Here is a 24806-nt window from a genome sequence, read left to right as displayed (position 1 = left end):
TATACAAATGATGTCTTACTTAATACCTTAATAGGACACCTTTTGTTACAAATCTTTCTCCGGTGTGTGTGATATATCCCATGGTGTGTGTGTGTGTGTGTGTGTGTGTGTGTGTGTGTGTGTGTGTGTGTGTGTGAAGTCAGAGGACAACTTATGGGAGTTGGTTTTCTCCTTGAACTACTTAGCTATCTCCCTAGCTACCACACCCTCTGTCTGTTTTTTTTTTTTGGTTTTTCGAGACAGGGTTTCTCTGTGTAGCTTTGTGCCTTTCCTGGAGCTCACTTGGTAGCCCAGGCTGGCCTCGAACTCACAGAGATCCGCCTGGCTCTGCCTCCCGAGTGCTGGGATTAAAGGCGTGCACCACCAACGCCCGGCCCTCTGTCTGTTTTTTGTTCTTGTTTTTTTATTTATTTTTATTTTATTTTATTTAGTGATCTTCCTGCCTCAATATCTCAAATGCTGAGATTACAGACACGGCACAACATTTGGCAGAGAGATCTTTGGTTGAATTTGGACATGCTGGGTTTAGGACTACCCTAGATTTTTCTAATGAAGCGTCAGTGTTCCACAGTGATAGAATGGACAAAGTCCCCTGCCCTGGGCTCTTTGTCACACTTTCCCACTGATGTGTATGTTTTCCGTTAGACTCCCAGTTCAACGGAAGGAGGTACATTGCTCCACCACTTTGTTCCCAGTGGCTGAACTGTCAGATGCGGGGAGGGAGTGATGAGTCCGTAGTTAAGAGCACTTGCTCTTGCACAGGACCCGAGTTCGATTCCCAGCACCCACACAGTGGCTCACAACTATCGGTCACTCCAGTTACAGAGATCCAATGCCCACTTCCCGTTTCCACGGGTACCAGGTACACACATGGTACACATACATGCATGTGGGCAAAATACTCCCATGCATAAAATGAAAGTAAATTCAAATATATTTAAAAGAAATTGCTAAATGAATGGGCTTGTGGACTTTTGTTGAGGAATTATAACAGTACTTCATGTACTTACATGTTGACCTGTCACAGCAGCAACTACTAAGGTAACCCCAACTTAGGTTTCTATGAGGGGATTTGAACAACTATGGTACAACAAACCTCTGAAAATACAGTTGAAGCCCCAATTAAATACTTTCTTCTATAAGTGTTACCATATGTCATTTCACAGCAATAAGACACTGACTGATACACAGTCCATGTAGTTGAAATCATACACACACATTGCTTCCATATGTGCGCTGAGTAACATGCATACTCTTTAAAAAAATCAGCAAGTCTTAAACAACGGACTGTGGCTTCTCCCATCGTCTGTCTGTGGTCTGGGATTACCTTGAGGAAGGTCAGGCAGTCCTGGTTCTCACTCTTATCCTTGTCTCGAAGGTCAAAATTGTAGAGGGCCCTGCAGAGTGGTGGCGGCTGGGGCAGCTGCTTGATGACTTCCACGGAGCTGGCTGGGAAGATCCCACTGACCCCATTGATCTCCCCCTGGTACCAGTTCTCATCAAGCTGTCTCCGGAGGAGGATGACATCTCCTTTATTAAACTTCAGGTCACCAGGATTCTTCCCTCTGTAGTTGCACAAGGCCTTGGCTCGAGGCACCTGCAAATGGCACGGACCAGAAAATAGCAAGTAAGTGGAGGGCTGGAGGGCTGGAAGGTCTCACACCAGCTGCTAGTGATCGCTGTGTGTGGACCATCCAGCTTATTTGGTGTAGGTAGCTGCCTTATTTTCTTTTCCTGTCCTGTGATGAGGTACTCTGACAAAAATAATTTTAAGGAGAAAGAGCTCATTTGGCTCACAGTTCACGGTACCCACCACGATGGGGAAGGTATGGCAGCAGAAGCTGGAAGCAGCTGTTCACATCACAGCTTTGGTCAAGAAACAGCAATGACCGCTTCCAAGTGCTCAGCTCTCTTTCTCCATTTCACACAGTCCAGGACCATCTCCTGCCCAAGTCATGGTCCTGCTCACAGTTAAGATGGGTCTCCTCACATTGGTTAGCGTAATCAAAATAACCCTCATAGGTACGCTCAGCACCTGCTGTCCACCTCTTAGATGATTCTAGAGCCTGTCAAATTTTCAATGAACAGCAACCATCAGAGTAAGCCCCTCCTTTTTTTTTGGACAAAGATTTTTTTATTTTTGAGATTATAATACAATGACCACATTTCTCCCCTCTCTTCCCCCCTCCGAATCTCTCCACTCTCCTCAAATTCATGGCCTCTTCCTTCAGCAGTTGTTTTTGCATGCACATCTGTATTCCCCAGTACAACCAGGTCAGTCCAGATGATGTTACTTGCATGCATGTTTTCAGTGCTGACTGTGGGGCATGAAACAACCAACTGGTGTGTTCTTCCCTGGGGAGGACCACCTCTCCTGCTCCCAGCATTCCCTGGTTGCCAATAGTTCTTTGTGTAGGGTTGAGGCTTCATGGGCTTTTCTCCATCCATTTTAGCATACCTTAGTAACATCGTTGTTTAAAGTTTCATCTGTGGCTATATTTGATTGGCCCCACTTATTTCTAAGACCTATGCACTTTATTGAATATCTCTATCATCTATCTATATCTATCTATCTATCTATCTATCTATCTATCTATCTATCTATCTATCTATCTATCTATCTATCTATCTATCTAATATCTATCTATCTATCTATCTATCTATCTATCTATCTATCTATCTATCTATCTATCTATCTCTATCTATATAATATCTATCTATCATCTACCAGAAAGAATTTTAAATCAATGTTTATATACATATATCTTTTATCCCACTCCAAAGTTATCTGGAAAAACCAGTGGCATCATCCTTGTTCAGCTTTTATTTGGGTAGCATGTTGGTGAGACCTCATGGGAACAGCTTCTGATTTGAGTAGGAGACACAATCTCACAGTAAACTCCCTGATTCCCTGGCTCTTACATTCTCTGCCCCCTTTCCACAATGTTCCCCAAGTCTCAGGTGTGGGACATTGCTGCTCTATTCACCATATCTAGGAAATGGAAACAACATAGTAACCTTTTGAGACTGAAGTCCACCATCTCGTTTACTGAAGAAGCTGACTGAGACACCGTGGTTTGGTCACTTCCCTAAGGTGACACACTTGGGGGACAGTAAATATCAGCAAACATCAGCTCTGAACGCAGGCTACCTGAGTCTAGAGCTTTTGTTCTTCATCCTGATAGCAGGAATAGGGTTTAGACTTGACTCACAGCTTTGTGAGTCTGACCGAGTGTCCTAGTCAGGGTTTCTATTGCTGTAATGAAACACCACGACCAAATGCAACTTGGGGAGCAAAGGGTGTAAACCCTTTGGATTACACTTCCATATCACCGTTCATCATCCAAGGAAGTCAGGACGGGAACCTGGAGCAGGAGCTGATGCAGAGGCCGTGTAGGAGTGCTGCTTACTGGCTTGCTCTCCATGATTGTTCAGCCTTTTTTTGGGGGGTGGGGTTTTTGAGACAGGGTTTCTCTGTGTAGCTTTGTAGCCTGTCCTGGAACTCACTCTGTAGCCCAGGCTGGCCTCGAACTCACAAAGATCCACCTGCCTCTGCCTCCCAAGTTCTGGGATTAAAGGTGTGTGTCACCACTGCCAGGTCAGCCTGCTTTCTTATAGAACCCAGGAACTACCAGCCCAGGGTGGCACTATCCACAATGGGCTGAGCCCTCCCATATCAGTCTCTAATTAAGAAAATGTCCTACAGGCTTGCCTATATCCCTGATCTTATGGAAGCACTTTCTCAATTGAGGTTCCCTCCTATCAGATGACTTTAGCTTGTATCAAGTTGACATAAAACCAGCCAGTACAATGAGTCAGTGATTCTTTCTGAGTCCATACTGATTTTGCATTCTGGTTGTACCTCTCTCTCCTTGTGTGATTAGGGTTGTTTAATATTTTTTGAACTATGTTCATGTATAAAACAGGGTGTTAGTAGAATGTCTAACTCATTAGGACTTTTGTGAGCAATAAAGACTATCCATAATGCATTTACCATCTTGCCTAGAATATAAGATGTGCTCAGTGAGTGTCTTCCTTTATTAGCATCATGTATAATGGGGAGCTGATGACACCAGTTCTGCGTGCTCCTCAGCACTGATGGGAAGAAAATGGAAGTGGAAACCACCTGCAAATAGGAAGTGGTTTGTGAGAAGCATAATTTGTCTCCAGCCTTCTTCAGAAACTGTAGACCTCATGAACATTTGGATCATTAGGAAACTCAACTGAGACAAGGAAACAATTACTCAGGAATCAATCATAGCTTTTGAAAAAAAAAATAAATCAGCTTGTGAATCATCATTTGTCAGATCAGTCATCTGCCTAAATAATTTATTCAGTCAAATGTTCTCTCTCTCTCTCTCTCCCTCTCCCTCTCGTTCTCCCTCTCTCTCTCTCTCTCTCTCTCTCTTTCCTAATTGAGACTGTTTTCTCCACATAGGAATGACCTCAGTGTGGTCTTATTTGAGGTTGGCTTGGCACACTGAAAGTTCTAACAACTTGGGTTCCATCAAAAAGCCTTTCTCTCACCTGAGATATTTGTGTGTGCTTTTCTGGGCAGTGGGATGAAATGGCTCCCTTGCACTGGGATATTTTGCTGTTCCTAGGTGAGTAGGATGGCTTTAATTCAGGTCTTCCTGAATTTTCTGGCTCTAGGACGCTCATTTGAAAATGGAATTCCAGGTAGATTGTGGAGAGGAGAGCTCGAATCCCTTTGGCGATGGGGTAACTGAGCTGTGGATATTTTAAGGAGAGCCTGGGGCTGAGAGAAGTACAAGGGCACAGCTCACCGTGGGGAAGGAAACTGGAGGGCAAGTGAGCAAGACGTGGAAGTGGTTAAATAAGGTATTACAACACATTCACTTGGTGAGGGCCTTGTCGTCATTAAAGGAGATAATATTGATCTATAACCTTTAGCGTGAAGCATCACTTTCAATATATTGTTCAGTGTAATAATAGTCAAAGACAGTTGTGCAGACTAGGTTTTCATCACATATCAACTTATCTGCTTGGGGAAATGTTAGATATCTGCTCCTCAGGACACTGAGATTATTTCCAAGGGCCAATGTTTTTGGGTATTGAATTTTCTCCTAAGTGTTTAGTTCTGGTTTTAAACTCTTATAATGAAGTGGTTGTGTTGCCTATTAAAGTTAGTTGAAATTGGGGAAAAAGAATGGAGTAAAGCTTACTGGTGAGGTGTGTGTGTAGCTATGGAAGGCATCTGGAAAGAAAATTAGCCAAATTGATTAGGAAAAGTAATTACGACCTGCCTTGAGGAAGATGCCATTTCAGAAACCAGCATGCAGGAGGCTGGGAGCAGAGGATACCCAGGAAAAAAAAAAAAAAGAATCTGTGAGGCATTCTCACAGGTTTGGAGATACTAGGGATCAATACCTGTCCTTCCAAATTCCTTTCCTCCAACTTTCCATCAAAACACAAGCCACAGTTTTCTGGGCAAACGACTACGTGGAATACTGGTTGGTTACACTTTTCAGTCTTCCTGGCAGCTGGAGAGTGTCTTCCCTTCCCTGGCTCCATCCTGCTGTGTGGGATGCAGCAGGAGCTCTGACAGCCATCTTGAATCATGAGGATGAAGGCCACTTCTAAAAGGGGAAAGAGGCTCTGCTATATTGCAATGACTACTTCACTTTTAGACTTTTATTTGGAAACTACATAAACTTTTATCTTAAAGCATTATTCTTCTGGATTTATGAAAGGAAAAGAATGAAATGATAAAAAAAACAAAAAAAATCCAGGTCCTTTACACAATAATGGTAATATATATAATAGTATTATTTTTTGTACGTACCAGATACCCTTACTCCATAATGTATTTTATTTAATTCTCACAGCAACCATTGAAAAAAATATATATATAAATAAATTCAAATTTCAAAACTTAGAAAACTTGAAATCGGAAAAGTTAAAACTTGCCCAAATTCACAAAGTGAGGTGCAGTGGATTCGGGTTTTGAACCTAAGAGTCTCTTTAAGCCCACAGTCTTAATCATTAAGCTCATGTTTCTCAAAATAAAACTTGTTATTTACAGGTACCAGAAGTCTGGAAGATGTTAAAAACACATATCCCAGACCCAAGCCCTGATTTATTTGCTTAGTCTTTCTTGGAGTAGAATTTTTTTTTTTGTGTCTGCATTTTAATTTTTATGAACCTTTCCTACCATCTAGGTTTGATGCTACTCATCTGAGCTACATCTTTTCCTAAATCAAATAGGGGCAATGGAGATTTGATATAAGCTTGTAAATTACTAACCCACTTTCTTCTTTTCCTTCCGGGAAGATATTTCTAGCGCAAGTGGCATACGCATTTTAATGAGGACCGAGGGAGTGTATTAAAGCAAAGTTATATTAAAGCGCCTAAATTCCTTTGAAGCTGCCTCGACTTTGGAAGTCCGCGTTGGTGCTAATTGTCTCCCTCTTCCTCAGTTCTTTTCTCCATTCCTCCTCAACACGAGTAAGCACTGTGGACATGAATTACAGAGTCTATATTCAGCACGAGGCTTTCCATCTTCGTCCTTCCTTCTGGATAATATGTCCCCTGCTTATTCTTGGGACTCCCATTATAGTGACAGAAAACCCTGTCTTCCATGTGCAGCCAGGGTGGAGGGAGGCAGGAGGGGACGGCGAGGGAGAGATAGGGGGGGTGGGTGGTGGGTGGTGGGTGGTGGGTGGTGGGTGGTGGTGGGGGAGACAGAGACCGACTCTGGAGGGAGGAGGAAATGGACACTCTTCAGGGTTCTTTCAGGCCACTGAAGTTTTTCTTACATCATGGGACTGAATTTTTCATCTGTTAATCTCAGTCCTGTGGCCCCACAACCCTGTGAAGTAAGTGGTATCACCCCAATAATGATTAGGAATTTCTGAGATGGTAAATGTCACCAGACAAGATCCCCACCCAGCCAGTGTACACCGGGTCCAAGAAAGATGGGCTCCTCTGACCCCAAAGCCCTGGTGATTCGGCCACACTCTTCCCATTCCAGCTAGAGTCACCAGAGGGTTTTCCCATTATAAAAGTCACCGGGACTGTTTAGTAATCAAAATCTGAATGCAGTGTGAAGGCAATTGCCTTGATGTTGGCTGCATTAGCATGAATTATTGAACTCCAGAGCCCTCACGTAAAAGCTAAGCACCTGAAGAGTCTCAGATGGTTGATTCTATCTGGCCCTCCACTGTTCCCTCCAGGGAAAATGACTCTAAGTTCTGCATCAGCTATTACCCGTTGTGAGCTTGGCACCAGCTTTTATCGCTCATAATTTTTTTTTTTTTGTCTCTGCAGGTGCAGGGGTGTGGGATGGGGTGGGGAATAGAGTGGAAGACTCGAAGGTCATTATCCAACTTTGCCATGGTGTTTGACGGAAGAGCAGATAATCCATCTTGTAATGGAAGCTCATCTGTGCCTAAAAAGCGTTCCTTTCTTTGAGATTCAAAAACAAACAAACAAACAAACAAACAAACAAACAAACAAAAGCTGCAGGATTGTTCCTGAGACCTGTCAGTTTGTTTCTCTTTTTCAGTTGGCTTGAAGCTCCGCGGCCATGATTTGGGTGGCTGGACAATGGACAGAGCTCAGAAATAAACAGTGGTATGCAGAGGTAACAGTAACACAATTGGGCTGTCTCTCTGTGTGAAGCAATCCCTTGCTGAGGAACTTTCTGCTTGTCTTCATCTTCGGGCAGACACATAATGACATTTGGTCTAGTCACACCTCACATTGGGTCATGGGGCCCTTGCCAACCAGTCAGAGAACAGATGCTGCTGCTCCCCAAAATGGACGGTAGGGGGCAGGCATAGGCACCATTTGGGGCCAACTAGTATCTTTCTTGAGAATTGATGTTTAAATGGAGGAAGACTAATTCTTACTTTTGGATCATGAACCTTATTCTTGTAGCCCTCTGATGTCCAGATCAGATATTATATGCAAACTGTGGTGTTATTTCTTAACCGGTAGATACGCCTCCCTGAGAGAAGCCACAGGTAGCATCTGAACCAGAGATTAAGTGAAACAGCGGCTAGTCTGTTTTCCATTGCTATCAGTGGAAGTAATGAAGTAATTTATAAAGCAATTATAAAAAAAATTATAAAGAAAACAAATTATTTAGGTTGTGGTTCTTGAACTTCAGAAGTGCAGTGTTGGTCTCTGCTTGGCATCTGGATAAGGACATGCAGCAGGCATCACATGGTGAGAGAGAGCGAACAAACGAGAGAACTCACCGACTGCTCCCTCTTTCTGGTAGGCTACAGTCTACGTTCATGTCACATGCATCTCTTTCCCCCTACTCATTAAGACCGCACTTTCTCTTCTCAAGGCCCCCTTTTTTGTTTTATGGTTTATCTCCCATATATACAAATATAAAAAATTAAAATACAGGCCTTTCATATGAAAGAATACATGTGGTGTTTATCTTTCTTTGTCTGACTACCTTCACTTAGCACTATGGTTTATAGTTCAATCCATTTTTTCTGCAAATGCCTTTATTTTGATTTTATTTAGGATTGAATAAGAATGCATTGTATATGTGCTCTATTTTCTTTATTCATTCATCTGTTGATGGACATCTGGGCTGGTTTCATTTCTTGGATTATTTTGTGGATTAAAAAAATCAAGAAGTATGGATTTGCAAGTATTGCTGTGGTTGGGCAAAGAGTTCTTTGGGTACATAAGTATGATACAGCCAGGTTATATGGTAGAAGAACATATATGTTTCAGTCAAGTAAGATACTGGTTTGTATTTCAGCTTTTGTGACTTTGGCCAAATCAAGGCTTCCCTGATTCCTAGAGCACAGCATTAAAAAATTAGGGTCAATGCTTCTACTTCCCTATGTTCACCACACTCCAGCAAGCTGGGTTATCCAAACCTTGCACAATCTAATAAAAGGTCTAAGGCAGGTGGTGGTGGTGCACGCCTTTAATCCCAGCATTCAGGAGGCCAAGGCAGGCAGATCTCTGAGTTCGAGGCCAGCCTGGTCTTAAGAGTGAGTTCCAGGACAGCTATACAGATAAACCTTGTTTTGAAAAAAAAAAGAAAAAAAAAAAGGTCTGACTTTTTGCTCTGGGAGGTAATGTCTAAGATATTATTAGACTATGGTGCTTGCTCAGAGAGATTCGGAGGCCTCAGGCCACATTAGAATCAGGTGTGCCCAACCTTTTACATAATAACACGACGATGTCATCTACAAAGTTCATACTCAAGGACCATACAATTGAGTTACAAAACAGAAAATCTCTCTCTCTCTCTCTCTCTCTCTCTCTCTCTCTCTCTCTGTCTCTCTCTCTCTCACACACACACACACACACACACACACACACACTCGTGTACACACACACTCATATGTGCACACACACACCACACACAGGTCTCACAGTGTTTTAAATGAATTTTGTGTGGTTTGCATGCCGTAGGTTTGACACACCTGCTGAACAGTCCAAGGTAGCAACGTCATTAATGCTGGAGTGAGGACAAGCAGAAGAGACTTGATCTCTGGAGGAGCTGGAGACTATGGTAAACCTCATAGGCGGCCAGCTGCCCTTACATGGCCTCCAGTGAGATTCCAGGACACCAGGTTTCAGGTGAGCATCCCTATAGGGCAGATTGTCTTGAGTCACTCACTGAAGGGGAAACAGGCATGCCTCTCTGCCTTTGTGGGGGGCGGGCCTGTGGAAGCACTATATGGCACCCTTCTTGGACTCTGCCTCATGTGCCCCTTTCCACTGCTTATTTTATTCTGTATCCTTTATCTGGAATAGACCAGCTTCACCAATTCCCAGTGACTTGTTGATCTGAAGGTGTCCTGGGGCCCTTGGACACACTTCCTCATGGCTATGTAGAGAGGACTAACAAGACAAACCATGCAGATTCTTTAGTGGAATGTGTGGCAATAATAAATACCACATAAATCAGGATGCTTAAAAGTTCTTGCCCAAAGGACGGGAAAGGAGGAAACAACCTGATGTTAATGCCCCCTGGCTTGTCTTTCTCAGCTCTATTTGTCATAAGTTTGTTTTTCTTTCAACAAGTATAATGGGAGAATCCATCATGCCAGGCATTGTACAAAACCTTTGATTGATCTTATAGTCCACTTGGTCAAACAAAAAACAAATGTATGCTAGGTGGTGGTGGCGCACACCTTTAATACCAGCACCTGGGAGGCAGAGCCAGGCGAATCTCTGTGAATTTGAGGCCAGCTTGGGCTACAGAGTGAGTTCCAGGAAAGGCACAAAGCTACATAGAGAAACCATGTCTCGAAAAACCAATACACACACACACACACACACACACACACACACACACACACACACACACACACACACATATGAATAAACAAAAAATTGCAAGTTAGAGTACATTCAACCAAAGAAAAGATTAGGGGACCGAGAGTCCTTGAGATAGGAAGGAGGTAGCAAGGAAGATTAGCATTGTCCTTACAGCTGTATCTAAACCTCCACTCTCTCTATTCATGTGTGTCTGTCTGTCTGTCTTTCTGTCTGAGGCCCTTTGTTCTAGCCTCCACCTCAGTACAGGGACATCACAGGTCTCCTTTATGTACCATTTCCTGCCACGTAGAGACATGGTATCCTTCCTCCCAATTCCAAGACACCAGCCAAATACTCAGCCCTCTTCCCTCTGCCCCCCCCCCAAATTTCCCGAGTGCCTGTAGCCAGAAGATGAAGGGGAAGCAGGGGTTTGTGTCATGTGGGCAGAGAGCAGGCCGCTCAATCTGTCCCTGTCTTTTAAGGTCTGCCATTCATGTATTTTTTTTTGTTTTCTCGTGAAACATTTCCCCAAGTTTGATTTGGAGTGGTTTCATTAGTCTACCATTGAGGATAATGCCAGAGATGTCCATGGCCGTGTCTCAGGCTCCAAAGACAAGCTGGTTCTCAGCCAATAACTTAGGATTGTTTTGGAAGTGGGCTATGTGCCAAATCCTGATGATGGTCAAAGAGACAGCATTGAACTCCTTAGAAACCAACCACATGTGCCCCTCACCATCTCTTCCTTTAGGAGGGCAGAAGGCACCCCTGGGTAGGTAGGTGTTGGGGATGTCTTTCTGTATGCTGTGAGTGTGTTGCTTTGATTGATTGATAAATAAAATGCTGATTGGCCAGTAGCCAGGCAGGAAGTATAGTATAGGTGGGACAAGCAGAGAGGAGAATTCTGGGAAGTGGAAGGCTGAGTCAGGAGATGCTGCCAGCCACCACCACTGCCACAAGAAGTAAGATGTAAAGATAACAGTAAGTCACAAGCCACGTGGCAAGGTACAGAATTATAGAAATGGGTTAATATAAGATATAAGAACCGGATAGCAAGGAGCCTGCCATGGCCAAACAGTTTATAAGTAATATAAGTCTCTGTGTGTTTACTTGGGTCTGAGCGGCTGTGGGCCTGGGTGGGACTGGAGAAAACTCCAGCTACAGGTAGGAGGTGCCCTGCAGCCTGAAAGACTGGGAAAGCATCATTTTCCTCAGGCTAGGAAGCAGATCTGCTCTCTCCCATTATTTCTGTTTCCACAGTAAGCTTTCCCAACAAGTGTGGCATGCTTCAGATATGTCTTTTTCCATGTGGCTGGAGAAACAAGCCAAACTTATCATGCAGAGTGAGGAAAAAGAAGCTAAGTGGCCATCCTACTCTACCACCTTTCCCCTAGCTTAAGAAAAAACAACGTCCTGGCTGCTCTCCTCTGGCTTTACCCCCTAACTTACTGCTCCCCATCACCTCCATGTGGAGGCATCTGGAACAGTGAATGACAGCAGAGCCCAGGCAACAGCGGGGCATTTCTGAGAATGAGGCCATCCAGGCTGAAGTGCTAGAGGTGGGCTCTATGTGGAAACCAGAGCTCGCTCACCATGTCCTTGGATGAAGGAGTAAATTCTCTGCACCCAGTTTCTTCTGATTAAAAAAAAAAAAAGTGATTAAAAAAACTATTTCCTCCAACTCTAAAGATAACAGAGCTTTTTAAAGGTGAAAGACTCTAGAAGTATCTTTAAAATCCTCTCCCCACAAAGGTAATGGGTGAGATGAAATCTAATTGTCCCAATGATTCATGTTGGACTGGAGTCATGGGTCGAAGGCAGTTCCGTTTGTTATTCTGTTTTTATGTATGTTTTTGGTCTTTCTTGGGATTTCCAGTGAGGGTGTCACCACCAGGACAGGCTATGGTGGCAGAGAAAGAAACAGTCATAGCCCCCACAACCCTGGAACAGACCACTGGGGGAAAGTGACTTTTGAAGAGAGGTCTAGCTCTCTTCAATGTTTCAGTGCAACTGGAAACATCTGTTGTAACAAAGTTACGTGTCTTTGAGACTTGCATGTGTGTATGAGGTGTGGTCTCCTAGGGGACTCTAAATCCGGGTATGCGGACATTGCAGATGAACCACCACAGGGCCTATTAAGACATACTCTTCTGCATCTTCTTTTTCTTCCTGCTAGATTGTACCTCTTGTTTTGTGTGAGCCATCCTATAGGTCTTCTAGTACCGCACTCATCTTGTCTCCCTGAGTTGTAATTGCTGGCTCATTTGTCCGCATATCAGACCAAGTTCTGTTCAGCAAACACTAACTTATTCACCTCATCCTCTCTGTACCTGGCAGTGATGTGTACACTCATGCAGTCAGCAGACATTTTTTTTTTTTGAGTACCCACAATAGTAAGACGGACCCAACTTTTGCCTTTATGGAACTGACATTCTACCGGTGCCTACTAAACACTCATTAATTTGTTGAACAAGTGAGTGGTCAAGTGAACATTTAAACAAGCCATCCCTCATCAGCACCATTCAAATTCTGGCATTTTGTTTACAGCATTTTCCCCTATGAAACCACATCATACGCAGCTAGTTATTTCCTTGAAAGTGGGGACTAAACAGACATGCTAACCACAAACAAATATTGCATTAAAAAAAAAACCTGCCCATTGAAAAGGTGCCATCATTTTGAACGTACTTTTGAATTATATACCTGTTCAAGGTTTTCTAGAGGCATCTGCCTTGGGGATTCTTGCTTGTGGTGGACATTTTCTTTCCCACCATGCCTCTCGGCATTAAGTCCCTGATCTCCTGAGCAGGCAACCATGCTGAGTGACAGAAGTTGACAGATGGCAGTTTCAGTGAAGGGAGCAGGCGACAACAAGGACCTATCTTTTTCCGCCGATTCAGAACATTGAAATCCAATTTCTTGCTAGCTACATGCGCCAAAGAAAGTGGTTCTCAGCACCTGTTGACCTGAGAGGCTTCAAGCTCCTATCCGTGGGCTGGGTGTCACTGACACGCCTCTGCCATGACAGGGAATAGGTTGGCATGAGGAAGTGGCCCTCATGCTTGTCCCTGTGGGCTGACTTTGGGTGGGCCTGTCTCCTATGACAGAGAATTGTAGCATTCAAAAGTCACACCAGATCCGCGTCGCTCTTTGTTGTGGGAAAGCATTTCTTGGCAAGTGTGTCCAGGGTCTCTCCTGTTCTCATTCCTTTCACACACACTCAAAACAATATGTAAATTAACCTTTGCCGAAAGGCTCGGTTTGAGCACGTGTCCAATTTCCCAGTGCGAGCATTCCTGCCTTGTTTACCTATGTGATGTCACTGAAGCTGTTCCAAGGCACCTGTGCAGGGATCCTTGAATTTACACTCAGAGGTGAAATACCGCCACAGCCCAGCACCATTGCCATTCCACAGCAGGACTTTAAAGTACAGTTTGCATCGCACTTTTGTACCCCCGTCACTTGGTTCTAGATGCAGCACTGTATGTTATTATGCCCATGTGGTTGTGGGAGAAACTGAGGCATGAGGACATGTGACTTGGCTCAGCTCACACTGCTGAGTTTCTTCTGTTCGTGTCCACCATCTCTGGGCATCTTCCTCTCACACTGCCCGCTGCAGTCCCTTGGAGCTTCTTTTTGTACTCCTTATGACTCAGGATTTCTTACGTCTTAAGTACTTTCCAGAATGTTCTCCCCCTCCTCTTCCTCTACTGCCCAACTGCTACTTGTTGTTTAGGTCTCGGCTTAAACATCACACCCTTGTTGAGTTAAGGATCTTCTCACTTGCCTTAATGACATTCTCCACCATGGCATCTGCCAATTGGCATTAAAGTGTCTTGTGTATTTACCTGCCTCTTTCACTAGACTAGATTTAGTAGGGTCTGAAAGTTTTGTTTATCTCTCTAGCGTTCCTAATGCCTAACACAGTGTCTGACCCAATAAACGTTTTTAAAACAAAGGAATTCATTAATGATGACATCTTAACCTCAAAATTTCCACATTGTTTCCTACTACAAATCCCAAATATCCAGCCCCTGTAAACTGGTTGAGGTTTCTTTCATTTTAAAAAACATTTCTTTGCATTTATATGTGTGTGTGTATCTGTGTGAGTGTAGTTGCCAGAAGGAGTCTGGTCCCTCAGAGCTGGAGTTACAGGAGGTTGTGAGCTGCCCCATGAGGATGCTGAGAACTTATTGGGGGATTTATCAAGGCAACTCCACATAGTTAAAAAGGAGGTTTATTTGGGGGTAACTTACAGCCAGTAAAGAGGTTGGTTACAGGATCCGGGAGAGGTGGAGTACTGTCCAGCGGAGTTCTCTGGAGAACTCTGCTTGGTCTACCATCCAGCATCCAGGATTACAGGAAACCAAGAGACTGGGCACATCCAGATCTCGGGTCTTAAGGGCTCCCATCTTGACCCCACCCCAGGGGCAGGTCATAGGCAGTCATGGGAGTTACCAGAAGCCTCATTGGGGCAGTACTTCCAGGTCAAAGCTGGAACAGCTACCACTACAGGAGGTGATCTTAGGTCCTCTGGAAGAGCAGCAAGTGCTCGTAACTGCTGAGCCATCTCTCAGGTCCCATTTGTTGAGATTTTTTTTTTAGGAGCTGGTTAAGTTCCTGCTAGAATTCTCCATGGGGTGAATCATGTACTCTGACATGTCCCATCCCCAACCCCCAGACTTTGCAAAGTGTCACAGGAGCAAGCTGAAACCTGCTTAGTGTGCTAGGTAATATGCTTTCTGCACCCATGCCAAGACAAAAATACAGCAAGGAAGAAACCTCCAGAGACACCTGCAAGGAAAAGGTATTCTGGAAGCAGCAAGCCTTTTTAATAGCTGAACTTTACGGATAGCACAAATTCTCTCAATTTCCATCTGAGGAGGCAGGAAAGAGCCAGGCTGCTTGCATGCCGGGGAACTGCTGGCCTTTTATCACATAGTGAAAGCTCTCCTTATAGCATCTAATCACCTTCTGTAAACACAGATGCTGCCACTCAAAACAGACAGGAGTAGAATTTGGCGCATACCGCTTGCGTCTCTTATATGACCTGAGCATGCATGTAAAACTAGATGCAGAGTGTTCATCTTTGCCATTTAGTGTACATGGGGAAAAAATGAGGTGACAGGCATCAGAGGAACTGTTGAAACTTCAAGAAGCACCGCTGTTCAATAAACTTACTACTGTGAGGGGAACCTGCTGTACAGTGAGTAGTACTTGCCTTGTAGGGAGTCCAATGTAAGAGCTGAATTTCAAATTTTATTTTCTTCAAATCATGTAAGTAAAGACAGGCCAAATGTGCTACTGTGCAGGATGCATATGTTTGTACCTGTCCGTTACAAGAAATTCAGGGACTGAAGAACATAACCAGTGATGGCCCAGGAATGCAGTAGGTGAACATAACCAATGATGCCCCAGGGATGCAGTAGGTGAACATAGGTACTGATGGCCCAGGGATGCAATAGGAAAATTTCAGGAGGTTGGAGAGTCTCAGGGAAATCTAATCTTTGTGTGTGAAAAACAAGAGTCGGTTTGTTATGGGGGTAAACCTACAGATTTAAGAACTTAAGAGTATTGACCAGCTGCAACAGATGGAACTTGGTGGATCCTGATTCAAGTAACATCTATCAAAAAATTTTACAAAGGGCCAGTGAGATGGCTCAGTGTTTGAGAGTGTTTGCTGCCAAGACTGAATGTTCATATGTGATTATGATAGGGAAGTTGTGTTCAAGAATAGATCTTGATCTTTCAAAGGCAGCTGCTCAAATGCTCACTTAGAAGATGCAAGAGTATAGTGTATGGGTTTTGCCTCAATTCCATTCTAATTGGAGGACAGTGGATGGAGTGTAGATGGTCTATGGAAGACCTCAGATTGACAGCTGTGTGAGTATGTGCTTGAGTACTCAACATTCCTTAGTATTGTTTTCAAATTATTTACAAATTCTCAAAACAAAAAGCTTTCAAAAATCAGAGGAATTGTCAGTGCTGATAAAGGTATGCACAGACACTTCTCTTCTGGAATTCTGGGAGCTTAAAATGTCGAAGTGGTAATTTGTGTACATTAGGCAAGATCTAAACTACCTATTGCCATGGACCTGGTAGCCTTAGTTTTGTGAATTTTTCCTGTAGAATCATGTTAGAATTCCTGGAAGCAATTGTGTAGAGCAGGTTGTTTAATAGCAGACTGAAAGCCTAGACTGGTGAACTGGCCTAGACTGTCTTTGAACCTTAGGTTTTGGAGTTACATTTCATTCTCCCATTTGTTGTTTGGGTCCAGGTTTCTCACACATGAAGTAAAAGGAATTATCAGTATGCTTCTCATGGCTGCAAGCTCTCAATAGGACAGTACATGTTAAGTACCTGGAAGAGGGGAGCACTCTATACATTTCTGCTACCATTCCTTTCTTTGCACCATCCCTATGTTCTCATCTCAATCCTCTGATAACCCCTGTGAGTTGATACTGTTGTTCTCCATCCACAGAACAGATGAAGTTATATCTTGAGAGTGGTGAGTTGGAATCATCTTCCCTGTGCTTATGTGAACCAATTGTTGAATTTTCTTGAAAGTTTCCAGTTGACTGACAGCATGTTGATTGCTTGAAGGCAGGAGAGGTATTGATTGATGCCTTGGAAATGAACAGATGTGGCATCCCCCTGAACCACTTGTTAAACTTTCAGACACAGAGATCAGTTGGGTTACATGTCTTAGGCCCCATGACTGCACATGACTAAGCACACATGAATTGTGTGGCTGTGTATGAACATGCTTCATTTAAGTCAGCTCTTCCTTGAGTTAAATCTTGGGACAAAGTTACTAAGCTGAATACCATGGCACTAGAGACGTGATGCTCACATTTTGGAGTATACCAGAATCATCTTGGGGGTTATTCAAACAGGTTGCTCTCCTCACCCGTTTACTTATGCAGTAGGTCTGAGGTGGGACCCCAAATTTAAACATCTTACCGGTTCCCAGGGATGAAGTTGCTGGCCCAGAGTCACACACCTCTGAAGGTGTGTATTGTGCACCTTGTCATAATTCTATTGAGGTCTCTACAGAGACCAATGTGATAGGAAGAATCTGTGTCCCCAGAACCCTGAGCATAGGAAGACAAGAACTGACTCTCAGTGCCTCTCTCTCTAGCTAACCCTTATTTAACTCTGGCAGGTGTCCCAGGAGCTGGAACCTCTCTCTACACATAACAGTAGGCAAGTGAAAAAAAATAAACATTTCAAAGTCTATCTTTAAATCCTGGCAGAAAGTTGCCCTATAATTACCTCAAGTGAACTAGTTATAACTTCTCTCCTATTGAGACAGAATTATGTGATTGCACACCCTGTCCCATGGGATTCAACACATGAATTTAGAGCTGATTAAAACACACACACACACACACACACACACACACACACACACACACACACACACCCCTTCTGGCTCCCAAATATTATAGAAACACAACCAGAAAAGAAAATGAGACAAACTCTGAATCTGAATTGATGGCATGTTTCCTGAAATGATGGCTGCATTTTTCTAAGTAGCTTCTGTATGCAAATGCATAAAGACTCTCTTGGGACAGCCATGGGATCTAGAAACACTTAAGAGGTGACCTGCCACTCCAAGTTTGTGCTATTAGCTTTCCTTGCAAAAATTTCCTCTCAAGTAACACTAGCCAAAGTCTTAGAAAGAAATGGATAAGACCAATGGGCTTCAGTGGTCACTTTTACAATCTCTCGTTTGGGAGACAGAAAAGGCATCCTCGGCTTAAAATATACCAAAGGCCTTTATCATTTGTACTTGTGTGGACTTAGGGAGTCAGAGAACATGATTCTAGAAATAGGAACTCTTAGAAATAGACTGTTTGTTGGTTGGTTGGTTGGTTTGCTTTTCAGTTCTGGGGAATCAAACCTCGGGCTTGCAAATGCAAGCAAGCACTGACCACTGAGCTGTATCCGTAGTTCTGGAGTAGAATTCCTGCAGATAGTTGGAATCTCAATTTCTCGAGAGTAGGGAGTAAAACTTACTACTCATTGTTATAAATCCCACATCCTTGAGCACATAATTGGTGTTTAATAAACTCAACACACACACACACACACACACACACACACACACACACACACACACACACACACGGAAAAACTAACCCCTCCCCAAATCCCACAAAAAGTAAAATATACTCAATAAATGATTATAAATCACTTATAAGTGACAAGATGCTGCTGTGAAAAGAACAAGGGCTTTCTAGCCAGGGTGCTTTGCACTCAAATCCCAGCTATAGTGGATGACCATTTGTAGCCTCTTCCATACTTCACTTTCCTATCTGTAAAGTGAAGGTTAGACCAAATTTACCAAGTGCCTGTGTATGACCACACTGCTCTAGAGGCTGGGACTAGTCAGTGAGTAAGTAGTCAGAATTTCTATGCACAAGATGTGTGTAGATATAACCCTGCCTCTCAGGAAGGCTACGATAGGCTATGGATCAGTCTCCTGCCAATCATGCCTGTCAATGCCTATTACAGTAACACTTAGTGGCCAATCGCAACTGTGTCCCAGTGTAATGATGTACATATTCTAAGCCTCACAGTGTTCTATGAGGGAGGACCTTTTGCTCTCTCCCCTTGACAGAAAAGGGACATGAAATACAGAACAGGATTGAATGGCAGCCCCACAGCTGGAAAACAGCTGAGCCAGACACTACCCCGGGTATGAGAACACACAATGCTTTCTGTTTGCTTTTCTGTGTGCTAAGGTCCTGGTGCTTCTGCATAAAGTTGGAACTCAAAACAAGTTTATCAGTGGGTTGGGTTCTAGCAGGGTTGCCTGAGACACACAGAATGTAGTTTTTTTTGGGGGCTTTTCCTCTGGGTAGGTGAACTAGACAGACACAGAGGGAACCAGTGTTTGTTTTTTTGTTTTTCCTTGTCATGTTAGAGTAAAGGCAGCTAGGGTGGGTGCTGGATTAGCTGATTTGCCTGTCCTGGGTTGATATTAGAGGGGATCTGAGGTTCAAATCCCTTCTTCTCCCCTGCATGGCTGTGAGTCACCCGTGTCTGCAGGTGGTTTCCCATGGCATCTGCAGCTATCCCTTTAAGACAGGGGCTCAGCCAAGCAAGAGGGGAGTCAGAGCTATGCCGTGTCCAGCTATCCTTCTTCGAGCAGGTGCTGGAAAATGCTGGCTCCCCAGGACTGACTCTGAGCAGCATTTCTGGAGCCATCTCGTTAAAGTGGCTGTTGGGAAATGGAGCTCTAATGTCAGTCGGGAAGGACAGAGTGTCCAGGAATAGAATGGGACATTGCAAATGAGCTGTGAAAAACAAACCCGGACCTTGGCCTTGCCGCTGGAGCCCAGATGTGTCCTGCAGAAGCTTGGCAGAACGTGCACGGAAGGCGCTGCCTGCTTGAGCTGGGCATCCAAGTTTCTGCACACGGCTTGGCTGCAGGGTTTGGCTCTAGGTCCTGCAAAGCTGAGGTGGGCCCCGAAGGTTCAGAAGCATGATCCTTAACTAGGCCCTTACCAGCTCTAGTTCAAGCTCTAGTTCAAGTTTATGTGTTTAGTTGCATGGTTTGTGCAGAAACTCGACAGTTCATTGTAGATGTATGGGTTCTTTTCTTTCCTTCCTTCTTTTCTCACCTGCGCCCCCCTCCCCCCGCCCCATCTTTTTTGATAATATGTCATGTAGCCCAGGCAGGCCTGCAACTCACTGTGTTGATCTTGAACTTCTGATCTTCCTGCTTCTTCCTCTGACTTCTGGGATTGAACCTAGGGTTTTTTTTTTTTTTTTTTTTTTTTGCATCTGGGGTAAGAACTCTAGCCACCGAACATCCCCAGGCCCTGATTGCCAGCTCTTTCCGGAATGAATTTACAAATGGCTTAGAAGCTTTGTTCTCTCCTGCTCCTTCCTCCACTCCCTCTTTTATTCTCTTCTCTTATTTACCCCACTTCTCAGACCAAAGCACACAGTGAAAGCTTGGTTTATGGTCTAACAGAAACCAGCATGGGCCCTGCTTCTTCTTTTTACGTGTGTGATCCTGGAAACTTGGCCTCACTTTCCTGAGCCCTGGCTTGATCTCTTGTAAAGTGGTCATAATAATAAAATGGCCACATAGGGTTTGGAGGAAGATTGAATGAGGAAATGTATGTGAATAATGGACACATTACCTTACAAGCAGCATGGCATTAATAAACTGTATATAAATATAAATAAATAAATATAGTATGTGTAGATACATTTCCATTCTCTATTTTCTTTTTCTCCTTGCCCATTCTTTTTGATTCCTATTTATCTATGGCAGACAGACTCTAAGGTGGCCCCCATGATCCCTGCCACCAGCAAAGTTATTCATTCTTTGTGTGATCCCTCCCCCCAGCTGTAGACAGGAACTGTGAATTTTGTTTAGCCATGAGAACAAAGCAAAAGCCATGAGGTCTCACAGCTGGGGTTAATCCATGGTCACATCATTATGTGGTGATATTGTTGGAGCTATGTTACATGATATCTCCATGGCTGGTGGCTCTGAAGAAGTGCACAGCCATGTTAGCTGGTTTGTATGGCAAGGAGCTGAGAACCATCTCTGGGAGCTTACAGTGGCCTCCAGTCAACACTAGTAAGTTATGGATATGCATACATGGATTCTAATGCTATGAATCCATGCTCAGTTGTGCTTTCAGATGAAAACCCATCTTGACTGTTGTCCTAACTTCAGGGGATCCAGCTGATGAGGCTGTACAGGACTCCTGGTTACAGAAATGGGGAGCTTGAACATGTTCCCTCTTTATGCTTCTGTATTTGTGATGATTTGTTATACAACACAGAAAAAGAATGAGACACCTCCACATCCTTCAAACACCTTTGCTTTCATAGTCTCTTAGAAGGTGACAAACCAACCTGACTAAGGGGTAAAAATGAAGTAGAATTAAAGCCTTTACTATCCTGGTAGGATGCTAGAATGTTTCTTCATCTCCTTCCTTCCTTCCTTCCTTCCTTCCTTCCTTCCTTCCTTCCTTCCTTCCTTCCTTCCTTCCTTCCTTGATCTATTTTCTTTTTCAAAGGAGTTGATGCTAAAGTAAATAGCATGCTCAAGGTTATTGGATTGTGAGTAGTATAAGAAAAGTTCCAACAAAACCCATCTGTCTCTGTCATCCATGCATCTTATTCTTTAGAGAGAAAAAGATCTGACTCACATCCTACTTCATGGTAGGTGACCTTGGCCTGTGTCCTCCCCTAAGATGAGGAGGATGGTAATAATATTAACTGTATGCTGTTCTCATGGGACTGAGAAAGAAGGCACATGTATCTGTAGTTAAGACGTACTAAACACACAGACTGTTAGTCTCTGATATTGCTACTTCTCTGTCTACATCTTCTGTCCTAACTGTGGGGCTGGTATCTCAGTCTGCCCATCCTAGATGTGAAAGCCTTGACAATCAATGCTCTGCTAGAGTGAGGCAAAACCGCAACATGTGCTTCAGTACTTGATACCTAGCACATGGCAGGCTATGGCTGGCATTCCGCCAGTTCTTGTGGACTGACTGACAGGGTGTTCCAACACCTACATTCTTATTTTATAACCTGGGTACTTTATAGTTCTATTTAGTCTCTCTCATCCCAGTGATTGGCACAGTATTAATCAGTAAACATAAACTTTGGGGCCACTGGAGAGCTGGGAGACCATGAAAAACGACCCATCTACTCTAGATTTCAGTTTCCATGCCTGCCATCTTGGTACAGTTATTCTGAAGGTGAAATGATGCACATTTACTGGCCACTCATCTCTTCCCTCAACTAGCACCCACAACCAGAGCAGCAGTCTTATGACATCTAAATCCAGGCAGACTACTGTCTTTAGGCTTGTTGCTTCACTTTCTTGCAAATCAATAAATCCAACCAGCCTGCTTTTGGTGGTAGAAAAAAAATTTCCAAGCTCAAGGGCTTAATTTTTAGACAGAACAATTATGAGTCTCTGTAGGGCTTTCAAGTTCTACGGCAGCCATGAAGGTGATAGTCATAGGTTGCTTTGGGCTGGATTTATAGTTTCTTGGCAGAGAAAGCAGATTCTGGTCAGAGAAGAAGCAGTCCAAGCCAAAAGAACCCCAAAGGCGACAGAGTGCTGAAGCTTGACAGGCCTTGGAACACAGTGCCCATTAATATTCCTGATGACTTGAGAATGACCCAAAGCTCACTTTCCTCTATTTTCAACTTCTCTGGAATAATGTGAAGATCAAATTGCATTTGTAACCATGTCAGTGAAAATTACATGCTCATAAGTTATTGGAACTTCTTCTAATATACACCCAATCTATAATGTTCACTTCCCTCTTAGAAAATGTCCCCGTGGCACAGAACTCATGCTGTAGCCTGGGAACAGACAGATCTCCTTGTTTTTTTTTTTTTTTTACTGACTCTCTTTTCAGTTTGTTAGGGGAACAGAGGGTCCAGCGGATACTTCAGTGCCAGCCCTGACAGGCAACGGGAATGTGGGCAAACAAGTCACATACTATTCTCACATCTTCGTTTCCTAGCCTTTAAAATGTTCTAAATAAAGAAATCGAGATACTAGAGCAGTGTTTCTCAACCTGTGGGTTGCAACCCCTAGGGTATGGTGTGGAATGACCATTTCACAGGGGTCACCAAAGACCACGGGAAAGCACAGATGCTTATTTACATTACAACAACAATGGCAAAATCACAGTTATGAAGTAGCAACAAAATAGTATTATGGTTGGGGGTCACCACAACATGAGGAATTGTATTAAAGAGTAGCAGCGTTAGGAAGGTTGAGAACCACTGTACTAGAGGGTGCATCAGGAGAATAGAAATTGCTCTGATGCTTTCTTCCTGATCCCACTCTTCACCGGAGACAACCTGAACCCACAGTTAGATGCATGTGCTTCTAGACTGGACTGTAGGCCAGTCATGTGTGACTGCAGTACTATGGGTAAAAATTTTCAACTGGATTTTGAAGACACTTTTTTACTAAGATGGAAAAAAAATAGTAAATATCTCATTAATAGTTTTTGTATTATTATATGTTGAAACACTACTATGATAAATCAGGTGAAGCAAAATATATCTTTAAAATTAATTTTTCTTTTATTTATAGATGATACATTTATTTAGTTTGAGACAGGATTTCATTTTGCATCCCAAGATGGCCTGTAACTTGCTACATATTCCAGACTGGTCTTGAACTCTGTCTTCCTCCCTCAGCTGAGATTACAGGCAAAGGGCACAATGACCTGTGTGTGTGTGTGTGTGTGTGTGTGTGTATAATGTTTAGTGCAGGTGATTGCATTTGTGCTTGTGTGCGTGTAGAAGAGTTTGGTGTCAAGTGTCTTTCTCAGTCACTCTCCACTGGATTTTTTTTTTTTCTTTTGAGACAGAGGGCAGGGCTTCTCTGTGTAGTCCTGACTGTCCTGGAACTCACTCTGTAGATGAGGCTGTGATTTTTGATACAGGGTCTGTCGCTAAACTTGAAGCTCTCCAATTTGCCTAGGCTGGCCAGACAGCAAGGTTCAATAATTTGTCTGTCTTTGTCTCCCCAGAGCTGGGATTACAGGTGTGTGTGTGTGTGTGTGTGTGTGTGTGTGTGTGTGTGTGTGTGCATGCGCGGGTGCATGTGCATGTGTGCTGAGATCCAAACTCAGGTCATGTTCATGTAGCAAACACTTTATTGGCCCAATATCCTGAGGTCCTCTTTTTAGTTTTTGCATAAAATTGTGCAAATGACTCATATTAACGGAATAAGAGTAGAATGATGTCCTAAATTTTTCTCTATGAACACAAAGCCCCACGTAGGTACACAAACATACAGTTTGTCATGGTTTTGAAGAACAGTGTATAGATGTGTCCCGCCACTTGCCTTCTGTGCTTAGCTGTGCTGTGTGGACACACTTTGATAGCACACTTGGGGCTGCTTCATTGAAAACATGCCGACAGGGATACAAGATTATTGAAGTCCCTATGCATGTGGTTTGGGGTGTCCCTAAAGTTTTCTTTTATTTCGTAAACAATGTCATGGTGTTTAAGGCTTTGCACAATCTTGTTAAACACTTCACTAGTGATTCACAGTGACATTACTAAATTAATAAGTAAAATACTTAAATCTTGAGGGAAGAGACCAAATTTTTAACGTTTCAGGGACATGGGCCCTCTTGAAATTCTGAAGAAGACTATGGGCATTTTCAAGAAATTGCCATAGGGCAAACATCCTGGTGGTTTTTTTTTTGTTGTTGTTGTTGTTGTTTTTTGGTGTTGGGAGTTCATGGGTGTCTTGGAAAGAAGTTAAGGTCTGATGATTGGCTGGGAAAGACAGAACAAGTCTCATATCATGGTCCAACACAGGCTCATAATCCTCACTTGTCACTCACAGTGCCTATAATCACGTGGACACCCACGACTCATGCTGCATCACTTTCCTCCTCCAGAGAGCAGAGGAAGGAGTGCCTCCCTCAGGCACACACGCTACAGAGGCTCAGGAAATATCGCTCTCTTCTTGGCATTTTGGTCCATTTGTTTCCCTTGAGGCACCTGCTGATTCTCAG

General features: G+C 43.5%; 1 protein-coding gene and 1 long non-coding RNA gene across 7 annotated transcripts in view; one reads left to right on the top strand and one right to left on the bottom strand.

Moving 5' to 3' along the window:
• LOC143269572 (uncharacterized) overlaps positions 1 to 4299 on the top strand; it is a 43982-nt gene extending 39683 nt beyond the window's left edge. The window contains exon 6 of the long non-coding RNA XR_013046064.1: positions 4045 to 4299. This is a non-coding gene — a long non-coding RNA (uncharacterized LOC143269572). The remainder of the gene's footprint in view (positions 1 to 4044) is intronic.
• The window catches only part of Sh3rf2 (SH3 domain containing ring finger 2), a 106015-nt gene that overhangs the window by 50245 nt on the left and 30964 nt on the right, over positions 1 to 24806 (bottom strand). For all 6 annotated transcript variants that reach the window (XM_076555113.1, XM_076555111.1, XM_076555110.1 and 3 more), the window contains one exon: positions 1328 to 1597. In XM_076555113.1, the coding sequence (XP_076411228.1) occupies positions 1328 to 1597 (270 nt within the window). The remainder of the gene's footprint in view (positions 1 to 1327; positions 1598 to 24806) is intronic.

The sequence above is a fragment of the Peromyscus maniculatus genome, chromosome 19 (genome assembly GCF_049852395.1).
Source record: "Peromyscus maniculatus bairdii isolate BWxNUB_F1_BW_parent chromosome 19, HU_Pman_BW_mat_3.1, whole genome shotgun sequence".
NCBI classification, from domain to species: domain Eukaryota; kingdom Metazoa; phylum Chordata; class Mammalia; order Rodentia; family Cricetidae; genus Peromyscus; species Peromyscus maniculatus.
Note: the sequence above shows the minus strand (reverse complement) of the source record. Positions and strands in the feature narration are given on the sequence as shown.